General features: G+C 36.3%; 1 protein-coding gene across 1 annotated transcript in view; it reads right to left on the reverse strand.

Moving 5' to 3' along the window:
* Positions 1–16,695, reverse strand: part of LOC128652486 (uncharacterized) — an 868,114-nt gene that overhangs the window by 477,745 nt on the left and 373,674 nt on the right. The window contains exon 56 of the mRNA XM_053705422.1: positions 5,288–5,415. Within this exon, the coding sequence (XP_053561397.1) occupies positions 5,288–5,415 (128 nt within the window). The remainder of the gene's footprint in view (positions 1–5,287; positions 5,416–16,695) is intronic.

Genomic DNA, 16,695 nt, shown 5'->3' on the forward strand with positions numbered 1-16,695 from the left:
TGTTTCACATAGGTGAATATGTTCTATGTATTTTTAAATACATATTTTTATAAATATATATATATATATATATATATATATATATATATATATATATATATATATATATATATATATATATATATATATAGTACAGATGAAGCTTGCACTCTCTGGATTTTCAAAAAAGGTGCTTTATTTAGCAAAAAATTTGATTTTTGGGGATCAATCACCCCTTCATCAGACTGGTCTGATGGTCTGATGAAGGGGTGATTGATCCCCAAAACGTCAAATTTTTTGCTAAATAAAGCACCTTTTTTGAAAATCCAGAGAGTGCAAGCTTCATCTGTACTGTATTAATTTGCGCCTGCACCCTGGTAGATGCTTTTTAAGTGAGAGTGCGCTTTCCTTACTCTATTATATATATATATATATGTATTCATCAATAAATAGAATATACTCTTCTATGTGAAGAACATTGGAATGTGAAATATTAATATTTCATGTCGAGTTAGCGCACTTGGGAAAATGTGATGGGGTTTGCGTGTTTTCCACTTTTTGTGCTCTATTGAAGTTTATGGGGGAATACGTTAACAAAAATGTTTTACTTTCAATACACGACGCAAAAAAAAGCTTACTTCTAGCGGAGTTAGAACACAAGCGGGAGTGATAAATAGTGCTCCACTCGTGTTCTAGGACATTATCCAGTGCCCATTTCTTTATTTTTTTTTATTTCTTTATTTTTATGTTTTGTTCCTGACTGCTTAACTGCTATGTTCTGTTGTTGTCACAATTGAAATGTATTGAATGCTATACTTTCCAAAATAATACATTTTCTTTGAATTTAAAATTTTGATAATATTAAGACAGCTTGAGTATGAATCGCTGCTTTCAGCCTCAAACATTCGTAGGAAATAGTATGTCATTAGTTGAATAATTTTTCTCACACTCAGAGACAGTACATTAATTGGCAGCTAAATGAACCATCTGTGCAGGGAAGAAATAATAAAGCACATTAAAATGAAAAAGAAAGCCACAGTACAATCTTACTGCCTAAGGATTTTTCTTGTACTACCTTGCACAAAGTAAATTGATGTTAAGAAAATTACCAGAAGCTGCTTTTTAACACACATTGGGAATTACTTATGCATGAACTATGTTCTTTTATGCTTCAACTCTGCGCCAAGTGTTATAGATTTATGTAGTATGGTTTATAAATGGCTTTTATTTATAAAGGTAGTAGGTGATACCAGCACAATGAAGTTCACACTCCTAATTCTTAATAGATGATTATTTCTTTAGTAAATATAATATAAACCTAATCATTTAGAAAAAAAGTGGGAGAGTTTAGTTTTACCAATATAAGGTATTGTTTAACCATTATAAAAAGTTGTATTACTACTTAGAAGAAAGTCATCTCAAATCTTAGAAATCTTTCACTCAATGTTTAAAACACCAGACCTACTTCCGGTGGGCGGCTCTAGAAGATGGCTGCGAGCATCTGTTGCTCTGAAGAATCCTGCTTCTAATCCACACTACACTGTCATCTTTCTATGCCATCTGCACCTCCCTTGACAGGAAAGCTGTCCGGGAACATTAGGCAGATAGAATTACTCCAATCTTCTCCCACGGAAGTCATTTAACTAAAATAGACCCCAAAAGGGACTTTGTACATATTGAACTGCAGGCCTACTGCCACAGGGAAATGGAAGGCAATCTGGCTGAGCAGATACTGGCGGTCTTTCAGCCCTCATTGGATCGCTTACTGTCGAGCTATGAGAAGCTACATGAAGCGATACACACCACTGTGAAGCCTAACTTTACAAACAATGGGCCGGTACGCAAGCAAACCTGCTCCCCAGACCGCAACCCATATAGCCTACCCCGCATCCATCCTCACAGACCTATCACAAGGGACGATTCTCCCGCTCCTACCTCGGATCATTTGGCGATGTGCCGAGACAGAGAGAATGAGCTCCCGCTGCACTCATTCTCTGGGATGGTGACCGGCCCTGAAGGATCTGCTGGGCACTACATTCCGCAAGAGATCTCCACTCCTGCCCGATACGTGGGGAAATTTGCCACTGAGATGCTGACAGATCTACCCCGCACACTTTCCTCCAAAACTGAATCACAGGGGGCCTCCACGGACATGGACACAACCACTGATCCCCTTGGACACATAGCTACAAGTGACTGGGAACCAGCTTACAAGCCTGCTCGATTTGGCGCGGATCTTAGGGCTACAGTGACACTTATTGTGGCTGTGGGACTCACATCAGGGACCCTGCAGGATGCAGACCTGCTGGACATGCCTTGCTATTGCTCCCCTGAGAGGAGTTACGGGTGGAGACAGAGAAGGGCTCAGTTAGTTACGGGAGTTGGTTGATCCATAATCTGGTAATTATCTTCCACGTGACCTGCTGCCTTTCGGTATAAGTATGTGTCCCACAACGATATATAGAACTTTCTGCCCTGTAAAGATTAATGTTTTTGTTCCTTTAAAATGTGGCTACCTAACTCTGACCCGTGTTGGAATCGGGTAATCTATCCACTTGACCCTACTCACTTGTTGCAGGGTCACAGTTTCTCTGTATTTCTGGCTACCTGCAGATGAAGGAAAGCGGGGAGGATTGTTGGTGAGCTGGCTTTTAGGGCACCTTTATTGACACACTTCTATAAACCGGCTCTTTCAGATTCGGCAAGCATAGCGCTAAGTTTTAAGATAAGCACATGGCCTCCCTTTGTTATTTTATTAAATGAGTGGGGTGTTGCTGTCAGTTTTCCGTGCAGACGTACATTAGTTCTAAATAAGGAACTCTGCGTTGACCCTGTGGACATAGAGAGTTGTAAAGGCTGCAACGCTGGGTTAATATCTAAGGCATGGACTCAGATCCTACAACTAACCTTTCTGGGACTTGAATGTATTGTCAACAAAGAAGCGTTCACTGTTTTGGATTCCTGTTTTTCCCCTTTGTTATGACATAATACTTATCTGCACCTATAGTCTGTTGTCAGGATGCATTTCTATTTGTTCATGACCTCTTACATTTACAAAAACAAAGACTAGTGTGTCTCTCTTGCTGGGTCCTAATGTTTACTATTGCCCCAATAATGATGCTCTATGCTTGCTTCTCAGTTTAAATTACTTTCTGCCCATTATTATACATATTATTTTATCCTGCTGTGTAAGATCCTAGCTATGACTATCATCACATTAAGGTCTCCCTATCCTGCTGATATCCTAACATATTCATATTTCATATGCCCCTAGATTGAAATAAGCATATTGCTCCCACACTCTTGGCTAGGGGACAATTACCTAATTATCTGTCAGCATTACAAAACACTACTAAACTTTGTATTTAAATCATCATACCCTGGAATTTGGTGGCGGAAGAATATGACTGTAATCACCCAAATTTATACATAGCTTAAATTATAGGATAACTGGCATCTTGGAATAACCGCCTATATCTGTTCAATTCTATCTTGTATGTAGCTTTGTTAGACTGCAGATGCTCTAATTTGTTCTAATCTTGGCCATGTTGTATGTTGCTGTTCCACATGTGTTTTTGTTTTAGTTTTATTAGTGTAATATTTCCTTTTTTTTTTTTTCTTCTTCTTTTTCTTTTTTGTTGTTGTTGTTGTTAATCACTAACTGACAATATATGTAAGATAGCTGGTGACTTGTAACTATACGTATCCACAAAAATTTACTCATTACAGGCAGCACCAGCCGATAGATGTTAGTGAAAAATGGTTAGTTATTTTCAGTGAATTCCATCACCTTGTTTAAAATCCTAATATGGCTATTTCATATGAACTCTGGTTGTCCCCAATAACGTGATCTCTTGCAGTGACACCTGTATTCAAGAGAGTCGCAGTTTAACATCATTGTAATTCAGCCTCATCCACAAGTAAAAATATATTCGGGCTGATGCAGGTTCATGGCCTAACCAAATGCATAAGCTGGTTTATCCTGCAATACTGGATAGCATATAATGTGTCCTTTCTCCTATATATATATATATATATATATATATATATATATATATATAATGGGGATGACATACATCTGATAGCTCCAGATCAATTGGGGAGGTGTTTAGATTATATATTTAGTTTGATAAAGTTGTTTTGTTTATTAGTATATATAAAAAAATAAGAAACACGGGTTATACATGAACTGATGTCTAGCTAACCTGATAAGGCTCCTCTTACAAGAAGAATTTCTTTGTTTTGAACATTATCGGAGGACTATATGGTTTGCTATATATAGAAAATGGAAACACAGTTCGCAGCTCTTCTATGATACCAGCGGTAATAACTGTACTGTAGCCATTGACATAGGTAATACTTATTGCAAATGTGCATTGTGAATGTCTATAATTTTACTCTGTTTATGCATACATTTGTATAGCTGTACCTGTGTTTCTTTAATAAAAAAGAATTAAAAAAAAAAAAAAAAAAAACACCAGACCTATTGTAAGGTACCGAGTATAGTTATGGTGAAAAAACCAAACACTTGCAGAAACAAACTATGAACGTGCAGTCCTGGTGCATAAACATCTATAGAGAAGCGATATCCTTTTTCATTTTAAGAAATCATTTTAGCGCTATCTTTTCTTTAACGGCAGTGATATATCCATGGTTCTAAAAGGCAATCATACAGAGCAGAACGCTTGCAATTTTGTGAGCCCTTTTGATAAGTTTAATATCAGGGTAGAGATATCATTACACTTTTGAAAAAGTTATTCTAAAAGCTAACTTCCATGAGCGCTTGCTAAAATAACTTCTAAGAACTTAGCATAAGGCTTTATGCATATTAGAGATAGATAGCTTATGCTGAGCCTATCATATATCTATATATCTATGTTTGTCTGTCTATCTATCTATACATGGGTGAAACCACAGTCTACAATCATGTAAAAAAGAAAAATAGGAACATTTTAACATTTATAAATACATATTATTCACCTGCAATAGTTATGGATGTTTTAAATTGACATGTTCAGGTTTTTTATTCTCCAACCCAGTTTTCTCAGTGATTTTATGATCTTTTCTTATTATTTAGAAAGGTTTATTACATTATTTTAAAACAATTATATAGACTTTAACAAAGAGATTTTAATTTTTTTAAAAAATAGGTTATACCAAATTGTGCTTTGGGGACAAAATAAAAATGTTTAATGAATGTTAGTAGTTTGCAAGAACAATTCTAATTTTGCATGCAGAAGTATTTGTTATACTGATGAATTCCTTATTTAAAGAAACACTAAAACTAATAAAAAAACACAACTCTCACCTTATAAAGTTTACAAAATGTATGTACCACAGTTGCTTCTGTGAGAAACATCCCTCTTTGTGAGCTGTAGTTTTCATCCCCTTGTTGGTAAATTATCTGTTTTCCCATAAGAAACTGTAAACTGGGCTCTACAAAATAATTTAATATAGTTACTAACATTACATTAGGCATTTAGCTGAATTCAATAGCAACTTCATGAAATGATAAGTGGTTAATAGTTCACACCACACTAAAGTATGCTAGAAAGAAATGTTCTGCTAATAAATAAAGAGTTAAATATCTACCTCTGTCCATTATACATAACATTCTTAAATCATCATGGAAGCAATTCCTTTTTATAAATGCTTTTTATTGATACAGGATGACTACTAAATATCTTTAAATTATTTTTCCTTTGATAAATTATGCAATCTTTGTTAAGGCAGTTTTAATCATTTGAATTGCATTTATTTAAAGGACTAGTCAACACATTAGATTTGCATAATCAACAAATGCAAGATAACAAGACAATGCAAAAGCACTTAGTCTGAACTTCAAATGAGTAGTAGATTTTTTTATAACAAATTTCAAAGTTATGTATATTTCCACTCCCCTTGTACCATGTGATAGCAATCAGCCAATCACAAATGCATATACGTATAGTCTGTGAATTCTTGCACATGCTCAGTAGGATCTGGTGACTCAAAAATTGTAAATATAAAAGACTGTGCACATTTTTTTTAATGGAAGTAAATTGGAAAGTTGTTTAAAATTACATGCTGTATCTGAATCATGAAAATTTAATTTAACCCGAGTGTCCCTTTAACCATGAATTTCTGTGATTTCTTTCTGTGAGTCAACCACACAAATGATATGCTGTTTAATTGTAACAGCTTGACACAAAAGTATGATTTCAAAAAAGTTTGACAGGCCATTTTGTTAATGTATTCATGTTTTTATACCAGACCAAGTACTCTTTGTGAAGAAATATATAAATAATTTAAAAAAAAGTTCTTCCATAAAATGTCAAATCTCTCCATCTCGCATATACTAAAATACCTAAATGTGTATTTCATGAGGGAAAAAACAAGATATATAAACCTTGATACAAACAACAAAAGAAAATATTCAGCTAGATTACGAGTTTGGCGTTATGAGTGAAAATGCCGCTATTACAAGTCTTGTAGGTATAGGTGTACCGCACACCTTTTTGGCCATCACGCAATGTCAGTACCGCACTTTTAAAAAAGTCCTTTTTCAATGGGACTTCCATAGCACAGGTATTACGAGTTTGCTTTGGAGGCCAAAAAGTGAGCGGTACACTCTATAACCACAAGATTTGTATTGCCATCTAAAGTCAGTAGTTATTAGTTTTACGTTACAAAGCTGTACCATAAAACTCATAACTAAAGTGTCAAAAAGTGCACTAACACCCATAAACTACCTATTAACCCCTAAACCGAGGCCCTCCCGCATCGCAAATACCAAAATAAAATTATTAACTCCTAATCTGCCGCTCCGGACATCACCGCCACTATTAAAATGTATTAACCCCTCTTCCGCCGCTCCCCGACATCGTCGCCACTATAATAAACCTATTAACCCCTAAACCGCTGCCCTCCCGCATCGCAAACACTATTTAAATATTATTAACCTCTAATCTGCCGTCCGCCCACACCGCCGCTATAATAAACCTATAAACCACTAAATTGCAAGCGCCCCACAACGAAATATACTAAATTAAACTATTAATCCTTAACCTTCTGGCTTCCCACATCACTACATAAATATATTAACCCCTAAACCTAACCCTAACATAACCCTAAGCATAAGCCTAACCCTAACACCCCCAAACTTAAATATAATTAAAATAAATCTAAATAAACCTTATAATTATTACCTAAATAATTCCTATTTAAAACTAAATACAAACTTACCTGTAAAAAAAACCTAAGCGAGCTACAATATAACTAATAGTTATATTGTAGCTATCTTAGGTTTTTTTTTTTATATTACTGATAAGTTTGTAATTATTTTACGGCTAGATTATGAGTTTTGCGTTATGAGTGAAAGAGCAGCGTTAAGGCTCTTTTTCACTACTGCTGGTATTACAAGTCTTGCAGGTTTAGCTGCACCGCACACGTTTTTGGCCGTAACGCAACGTAATTACCACAGCTTTCAAAAAGTCCTTTTTCAATGTGACTTCCATAGCGCCGGTATTACGAGTCTGCGTGGGAGGCCAAAAAGTGAGTGGTACACCCTATACCGCCAAGATCGATACCGTAAACTGAAAGTCAGTAGTTATGGGTTTTATGCTACGCCGTAACATAAAACTCAGAACTAAAGTGCTAAAAAGTACACTGACAACCATAAACTATCTATTAACCCCTAAACCGAGGCCCTCCCGCATCGCAAACACTAAAATACAATTATTAACCCCTAATCTGCCGCTCTGGACATCGCCGCCACTATAATAAACATATTAACCCCTAAACCGCCGCAATCCAGCATCGTAAACACTAGTTTAATATTATTAACCCCTAATCTGCAGCCCCTAACATCGCCGCCACCTACCTACATTTATTAACCCCTAATCTGCCGCCCCCAACGTTGCCGCCACTATACTAAATTTATTAACCCCTAAACCTAAGTCTAACCCTAACCCTCCCTAACTTAAATATAATTAAAATAAATCTAAATAAAAATTACTATCATTACCTAAATAATTCCTATTTAAAACTAAATACTTACCTGTAAAATAAACCCTAAGATAGCTACAATATAACTAATAGTTACATTGTAGCTAGCTTAGGTTTTATTTTTATTTCACAGGTAAGTTTGTATTTATTTTAACTAGGTAGAATAGCTAGTAAATAGTTTTTAACTATTTACTAACTACCTAGATAAAATAAATAAAAATGTACCTGTAAAATAAAACCTAACCTGTCTTACACTAACACCTAACCTTACACTACAATTAAATAAATTAAATACAATTACCTAAATTACAAAAAAACAAAAACCTAATCTAATAGCCCTATCAAAATAAAAAAGCCCCCCCCCCAAATAAAAAAAAACCCTAGCCTAAACTAAACTACCAATAGCCCTTAAAAGGGCCTTTTGCGGGGCATTGCCCCAAAGAAATAAGCTCTTTTACCTGTAAAAAAAAAAAACAACAACCCCCCAACAGTAAAACCCACCACCCACACAACCAACCCCCCAAATAAAATCCTAACTAAAAAAAAATAAGCTCCCCATTGCCCTGAAAAGGGCATTTGGATGGGCATTTCCCTTAAAAGGGCATTTAGCTCTTTTTCAAGTGCCCAAACCCCTAATCTAAAAATAAAACCCACCCAATAAAACCTTAAAAAAGCCTAACACTAACCCCTGAAGATCCACTTACAGTTTTTGAAGACCAGGCATCCATCCTCAATGAAGTGGCAGAAGTCCTCATCGAAGCCAGCAGCAGTCTTCATCCAAGTGGACGAAGTCTTCATCCAAGCCTGCAGAAGTCTTCATCCAGACGGCATCTCCTATCTTCATCCATCCGGCGCGGAGCGGCTCCATCTTCAAGACATCCGGCGCGGAGCATCCTCTTCAATCGAAGTCTTCTTGCAGAATGAAGGTTCCTTTAAATGACATCATCCAAGATGGCATCCCTTGAATTCCGATTGGCTGATAAAATTCTATCAGCCAATCGGAATTAAAGGTGAAAAAATCTTATTGGCTGATGCAATCAGCCAATAGGATAGAGCTTCAATCCTATTGGCTGATCCAATATTCAATCCTATTGGCTCATTGGAACAGCCAATAGAATTCAAGCTCAATCCTATTGGCTGATTGCATTTTTCACCTTTAATTTCGATTGGCTGATAGAATTCTATCAGCCAATCAGAATTCAAGGGACGCCATCTTGGATGACGTCATTGAAAGGAACCTTCATTCTGTAAGAAGACTTCGATTGAAGAGGATGCTCCGCGCCAGATGTCTTGAAGATGGAGCTGCTCCGCGCCGGATGGATGAAGACAGAAGATGCCGTCTGGATGAAGACTTCTGCGGGTTTGGATGAAGACTTCAGCCCCTTGGATGAAGACTTCTGCCGGCTTCAATGAGGACTTCTGCCGCTTCGTTGAGGATAGATGTCCAGTCTTCAAAAACTGTAAGTGGATCTTCGGGGGTTAGTGTTATTCTTTTTTAAGGGTTTATTGGGTGGGTTTTATTTTTAGATTAGGGGTTTGGGCACTTGAAAAAGAGCTAAATGCCCTTTTAAGGGCAATGCCCATCCAAATGCCCTTTTCAGGGCAATGGGGAGCTTAGGTTTTTTTAGTTAGGATTTTATTTGAGGGGTTGGTTGTGTGGGTGGTGGGTTTTACTGTTAGGGGTGTTTTTTTTTTTTACAGTTAAAAGAGCTGATTTCTTTGGGGCAATGCCCCACAAAAGGCCCTTTTAAGGGCTATTGGTAGTTTTTTGTAGGCTAGGGTTTTTTTTATTGGGGGGGGGCTTTTTTATTTTGATAGGGCTATTAGATTAGGTGTAATTAGTTTAAATATCTGATAATTTATTTTTTATTTTGTGTAATTTAGTGGGGGGGTTTTGTAATTTAGTTAATTGTATTTAATTAATGTAATTGATTTAATTGTAGTGTAAGGTTAGTTGTTAGTGTAAGACAGGTTAAGTTTTTTATTACAGGTAAATTTGTATTTATTAACTATTTACTAGCTACCTAGCTAAAATAACTATTTAGTAACTATTCTACCTATTTAAAATAAATACAAACTTGCCTGTAAAATAAAAATAAAACCTAAGCTAACTACAATGTAACTATTAGTTATATTGTAGCTAGTTAAGGGTTTATTTTACAGGTAAGTATTTAGTTTTAAATAGGAATTATTTAGGTAATGATAGTAGGTTTTATTTAGATTTATTTTAATTATATTTAAGTTAGGGAGTGTTAGGGTTAGACTTACGTTTAGGGGTTAATAAATTTAGTATAGTGGCGGCGACGTTGGGGCGGAAGATTAGGGGTTAATAAATGTAGGTAGGTGGTGGCGATGTTAGGGGTTAATAATATTTAACTAGTGTTTGCGATGCGGGAGTATGGCAGTTTAGGGGTTAATATGTTTATTATAGTGGCGGCGATGTTGGGGGCGGCAGATTAGGGGTTAATAAGTGTAGGTAGGTTGTGGCGACATTGGGGGTGGGAGATTAGGGGTTAATAAATATAATGTAGGTGTTGGCGATGTTGGGGGCGGCAGATTAGGGTTTAATAAGTGTAAGATTAGTGGTGTTTAGACTCAGGGTTCATGTTAGGGTGTTGGGTGTAGAAATAACTTTTATTTCCCCATAGGAATCGATGGGGCTGCGTTAGGAGCTTTACGCTGCTTTTTAGCAGGTGTCAGGCTTTTTTTCAGCCGGCTCTCCCCAACGCCGTTTTTTTTCTAAACCTGTAATACCAGCACTGTAGGGACGTGAGCAGTGACAATAACTTGCAAGTTAGTACCGCACCCCTCATAATGCAAAACTCGTTATCTAGCTGTTAACTAGGTAGACTAGCTAGTAAATAGTTATTAACTATTTACTAACTACCTAGTTAAAATAAATACAAATGTACCTGTAAAATAAAACCTAACCTGTCTTACAATAAAACCTAACATTTACAATCAAATACAGTTATCTAAATTACAAAAAAACAGACTAAATTACACAAAATAAAAAACGAAATTATCAACAACAAAAAAACGAATTGCTCTTAATCTAATAGCCCTATCAAAATAAAAAAGCCCCCCCCCTAAATAATTAAACCCCTAGCCTACACTAAACTGCCAATAGCCCTTAAAAGGGCCTTTTGCAGGGCATTGCCCCAAAGATAACAGCTCTTTTACCTGGCAATAAAAATTACAAACACCCCCCCAACAGTAAAACCCACCACCCACCCAACCAAACCCCCCAAATAAAACTATCTAAATAAACCTAAGCTAACCATTGCCCTGAAAAGGTCATTTGGATGGGCATTGCCCTTAAATGGGCATTTAGCTCTTTTACAGTGCCCAAACCCTAAGTTAAAAATAAAATCCATCCAATAAACCCTTAAAAAAACCTAACACTAACCCCCGACAATCCACTTACAGTTTTCGAAGACCAGACATCCATCTTCATCCAGCTGGCGAAGTCCTCATCCAAGCGGGCAGAAGTCCTCATTGAAGCCGGCAGAAGTCTTCATCCAAGCGGGCAGAAGTCTTCATCCAAACGGCATCTTCTATCTTCATCCATCCGGCACGGAGTGGGTCCATCTTCAAGACACCTGGGAGCATCCTCTTCTTCCGATCGTCGCTGGAAAATGAAGTTCCAAGATGGCGTCCCTTACATTCTGATTGGCTGGTAGAATTCTATCAGCTAATAGGAATTAAAGGAGAAAAAATCCTATTGGCTGATCCAATCAGCCAATAGGATTGAGCTTGCATTCTATGGGCTGATTGGAATAGCCAATTTTCAGGGCAATGGTTAGCCTAGGTTTATATAGATAGAGTTTTATTTTGGGGGTTTGGTTGGGTGGGTGGTGGGTTTTACTGTTGAAGGGGGTGTTTGTAATTTTTATTGCAAGGTGCTGTTATCTTTAGGGCAATGCCCCGCAAAAAAGCCCTTTTAAGGGCTATTGGCAGTTTAGTGTAGGCTAGGGGTTTTATTATTTGGGGGGGGGGGGGTTATTTTGATAGGGCTATTAGATTAGGAGTAATTTGTTTGTTTTTTATAATTTCGTTTTTTATTTATTTATTTTTATTTTTTTTATTTAGATAATTGTATTTGATTCATTTAATTTATTTGATTTGATTGTAATGTTAGGTTTTATTGTAAGGCAGGTTAGGTTTTATTTTACAGGTAAATTTGTATTTATTTTAACTAGGTAGTTAGTAAATACTTAATAACTATTTACTAACTAGTCTACCTAGTTAAAATGAATACAAACTTACAAGTGAAATAAAATTAAAACCTAAGATAGCTACAATATAACTATTAGTTATTTTGTAGCTAGTTTAGGTTTTTTAAAAGGTAAGTTTGTATTTAGTTTTAAATAGGTATTATTTAGGTAATAATTGTAAGGTTTATTTAGCTTTATTTTAGGGGATTAAGGGTTAATAACTATAATGTAGGTGTTGGTGATGTTAGGCGCAGCAGATTAGGGTTTTAATAATTGTAATGTAGGTGGTGGCGATGTTAGGGGCGGCAGATTAGGGGTTAATAATGTAATGTAGGTGGTGGCGATTTTAGGGGCGGCAGATTAGGGGTTAATAACTGTAATGTAGGTGGCGGCGATGTTAGGGGCGGCAGATTAGGGGTTAATAACTGATGTAGGTAGCGGCGATGTTAGGGGCAGCAGATTACGGGTGTTTAGACGTGGTTTTTATGTTAGGGTGTTAGATTTTAACATAACTTTTTCTTTCCCCATAGACATCAATGGGGCTGCGTTACGGAACTTTTGTTTCCGCGATCGCAGGTGTTAGGCTTCTTTTTTGCCGGCTCTCCCCATTGATGTCTATGGGGAAATCGTGCACGAGCATGTCAAAGCAGCACTTGTATTTCGGTGCGGTATGGAGCTCAACACCATCATAACGCCCGCACAAGCCTGCTTTTTACAAACTTGTAATAGCAGCGCTATAGGGAGGTGAATTAACGCTGCTTTTGTGGCAGTCGTTAATTTCCCTATAGCGCTCAAAACTCGTAATCTAGCTGATTGTTAGGATAGGTTACCATGTGACTATTGCTATAAATACAGACTCATGACAGAGGTACATAAAAGCTCTTGTTTAATTGGTGGGTTTACCCTTTTTCAAATAAAAGGACTGATGGTTAGCATGGTTAGAGGGTGATATGGCTTATTTAAAGTCACTTGGTCCTTAAAATAGGGCTAATACTATGAGATACTTTACATTTTTATGAAAGTCACCTAGCAATTGGACCGACACAAGTCCAACAGTTTGAAAGAAGGTGGTCCCTATGTTTCAAACTGATGCTCTGAGTGCCTTTTATGTGTTGTAAAGGGGGCAAGAGAGATATTACCACCACATTAATATTTTATATGCTTCTGGTTCCATCATTTGACTGCCATTCTCATGGTTTATCACTACCTGGGCATGTGACATTTCAAAGAAGAGCTACTTGCCCAAAGCACCTGCATTTAGCTGTACAAACACTTTGTTTAGAAGATGTTTAAAGGGACTGAAACCCAACATTTTTATTTCATGATTCAGATAGAGAATACAATTTTAAACATTCCAATTTACTACTTTTGTCTATTTTTCTTAATTCTTTAGGTATGCTTTGTTGAAGAAATAGCAATGCACATGGTTGAGCCAATCACACAAGGCACGTGAAGCCATCAGCAGCTACTGAGCCTATTTAGATATGCTTTTCAACAAATGATCACAAATTAATGAAGCAAATTAGATATTAGAAGTAAATTGGAAAGTTGTTTAAAAGGACACTCAAGTCAAAATTAAACTTTGATTATTAAGATAGAGCATGCCATTTTAAACAACTTTCCAATTTACTTCCATTAACAAAATGTGCACAGTCTTTTATATTTAAACTTTTTGAGTCACCAGCTCCTACTGAGCATGTGCAAGAATTTACAGAATAAATGTGTATTCATTTGCGACTGGCTGATGGCTGTCACATGGTATGTGTATGCATTTGTGATTAGCTGATGGCTGTCACATGGTACAGGGGGAGTGGAAATAGACATAACTTTAAAAATTGTCAGAAAAAAATCTACTGCTCATTGGAAGTTCAGACTAAGTGCTATTGCATTGTATTGTTATCTTGCATTTGTTGATTATGCAAATCTACTGTGTTGGATTGGTCCTTTAAAGTTGCATGCTCTTTCTAAATCATGAAAGAAAACATTTGTGTTTCATGTCCCTTTAACTGATATTCCAGCCTAGGACTGTACTTTTGGATAGACTAAACTAACACACTACAGGAAAGATCTCCACTTTAAAAAGGCACACATGGGCTAAAGGAGTCTGCACCCTGAGTGATCACCACACCATAAGATACTCTATATATGTGTATTCCTATTTTAGTTTCTATGTTTTTTAATCTATAGTGACTTAAAATGTAGGTTTGCTATTTAAAAGGTTGCATTTAAATATAAATACAATGTATGCCATAATGCTATAAAATATATAAATGATAACCTATTTCACTGGAAAAGTAAGTGAAGACCAATTCAATCATTGCCCAACTATCAATTCAACACTGTGAAAAAGAGTTATTTTTCAAAAACAAAAAATTACATATAAATCTTTAAATATTGTGTCAAAATCAGCTTCTTGCATGGAGAACAGGCTGTCAGTGTGATATACAGCCCACAACTGATACTGTAATGTAAGCTAAATTGCCTGAGTCATGAGCAATGATAGAGTAATTCTAAAGAAAATTGGAAATCAATTTCTGTCATCGCTGTACATAACTCCTTTATCAGAGTTCCAGTTCACCGGTGTAATGCAGCCGAAGAGAGGTTAGAACTGGCAATCATACCAATTTTATCCAATAAAAGGAAATCATGTTTTACTTAGAGAGCTAGGAACGCTTCTGCACAAATACTCTGTTTTCCACATTAAGATTTTGCTCTTTACTGACAAAAACAGATATAGAGACATTTGAAGAGATGATCTGATAATTCAAATGTCACAGCTCAGTGAAGATCCTGATATGGAATAAAAGGAGACTGAAGATTTCACACATTTGTGTCATGTAAGAACATTTTTCTCTTAGATGAATTATAATTAGCATTTTCTCAAAACTTGGTTTTAATTATTTATTTCATGCTTATTGTGATGTATACTTGTCTCTTATTAGACACAAAATCATTGTATGGTTTTATTTTTACTAATAAGGATTAGAAGTGAGTGCATCATTAGTGTGAGAACTTAAATGAACTCTCAATTATTATGATTTTTTTTTTACCTTATAATATTCCTATGCACTAAACAGACTATCGTGTTCAGACAGGGCAACTATCTACCAGTGCGCATAGTGCGTTGTGCACCTTGATGTTGAACAGGGGCGAAACTACAGGGGGTGCAGAGGTCGCAATTGCAACTGGGCCCCCAAGGGTGGGGGCCCAGCTTAAAAAAAAAATCTTCTTAGATTCTTGCACCTGGGCCCTGTGGTTACTAGTTACGCCTCTGGTTCGGAATTTCTAGTACCTCTCCATTAATGCATCATGGCAACTAAATCCACATGCAACTTACTGATAGCTTGGCAACCCGCTGCTGTTGATAAGAGAATGAGCAAAGGGAATGTAATATGTTTGTTAAGAAGATGTATGATTAAAGGGACTTTAGCATTATTTTTGACCATACATATCATCTAATCAGCAATAAGGAATTAAATTACAAAATATATGCACACACATATATAACAATTGTTCACCACGTCATTTTGTTAGAGCATTTTACAAGGTTTTGCAAATAAATAAAAAAACTTTGTTTCAAGACTCGCTACCCTGTTCTACAGATTGTTTCATTGTCCTGCTTATTCTGAAATTATTGTTTATGTCTTTATATTTACGTTTATGCCTTAAACCTGTTATCCGGGACACTATTTTATAACTATTGCTTTACATTTTATATGTATTAAGTTTCTGCAAGAAACCTGTTTATATAAACCTGTTTATATAGCTGCTACATCCTGAACATTGCTAGTTTCTCAGTGAATGTTTGCAATCTGCTTCAGTATAACAAGAAAATAACATTTTAGCCTGAGAGCTATATATCTTACTATGCTCTGCTCTTGGTGTGAAGGACTCATAATACCTGGTTTCTCTCCAAGCTGGTGAGTTATTGATCATGACACCCTAAGAATCCTCACTGTTTTATCCTGGATGTTTCCCTGACCTCTGCATCATGTTTCAGATTACTTATCATACTGCTGTATCATGGCCACTGCTGATATTTTCTGGAAATCTGTTACAGTAGTATTACTCTGACCTCTGCTACTTTAATATTGTTGTGCTTATCCAGTCACTTGCTGCAGTCTGCAATATCTAAGAGCTGTTGCTTACACTGAACTTGCTTCATATTAAGTTATGAATACACTCTCACAAACAAAAAAGAACAAGGGAGTTGGAGAGTATAACAGACTGACACTCACTGGATTTACTTCACAAATTGTGTTTTTATGTAGTGACATTTTGGCATAGTCCCCCCAATCTCAGAATAACTACATTACACACCCCACAAAACTCCTCCTCCAACAGTGAAAAAGTGATAATCAGTAGCAATATTGATCACAATGAACACCAAAGTCATGTAAAGAACCATATCATTATATATAGAAGATTTTCTATAAATATTGGGAATTATCATATTTTACAAATCCAGCTTTTAAACTCTACATGATCCTACAGCACTGCGAGATCCCTAGTA

This window comes from Bombina bombina, chromosome 3 (genome assembly GCF_027579735.1).
Source record: "Bombina bombina isolate aBomBom1 chromosome 3, aBomBom1.pri, whole genome shotgun sequence".
Lineage (NCBI taxonomy): Eukaryota > Metazoa > Chordata > Amphibia > Anura > Bombinatoridae > Bombina > Bombina bombina.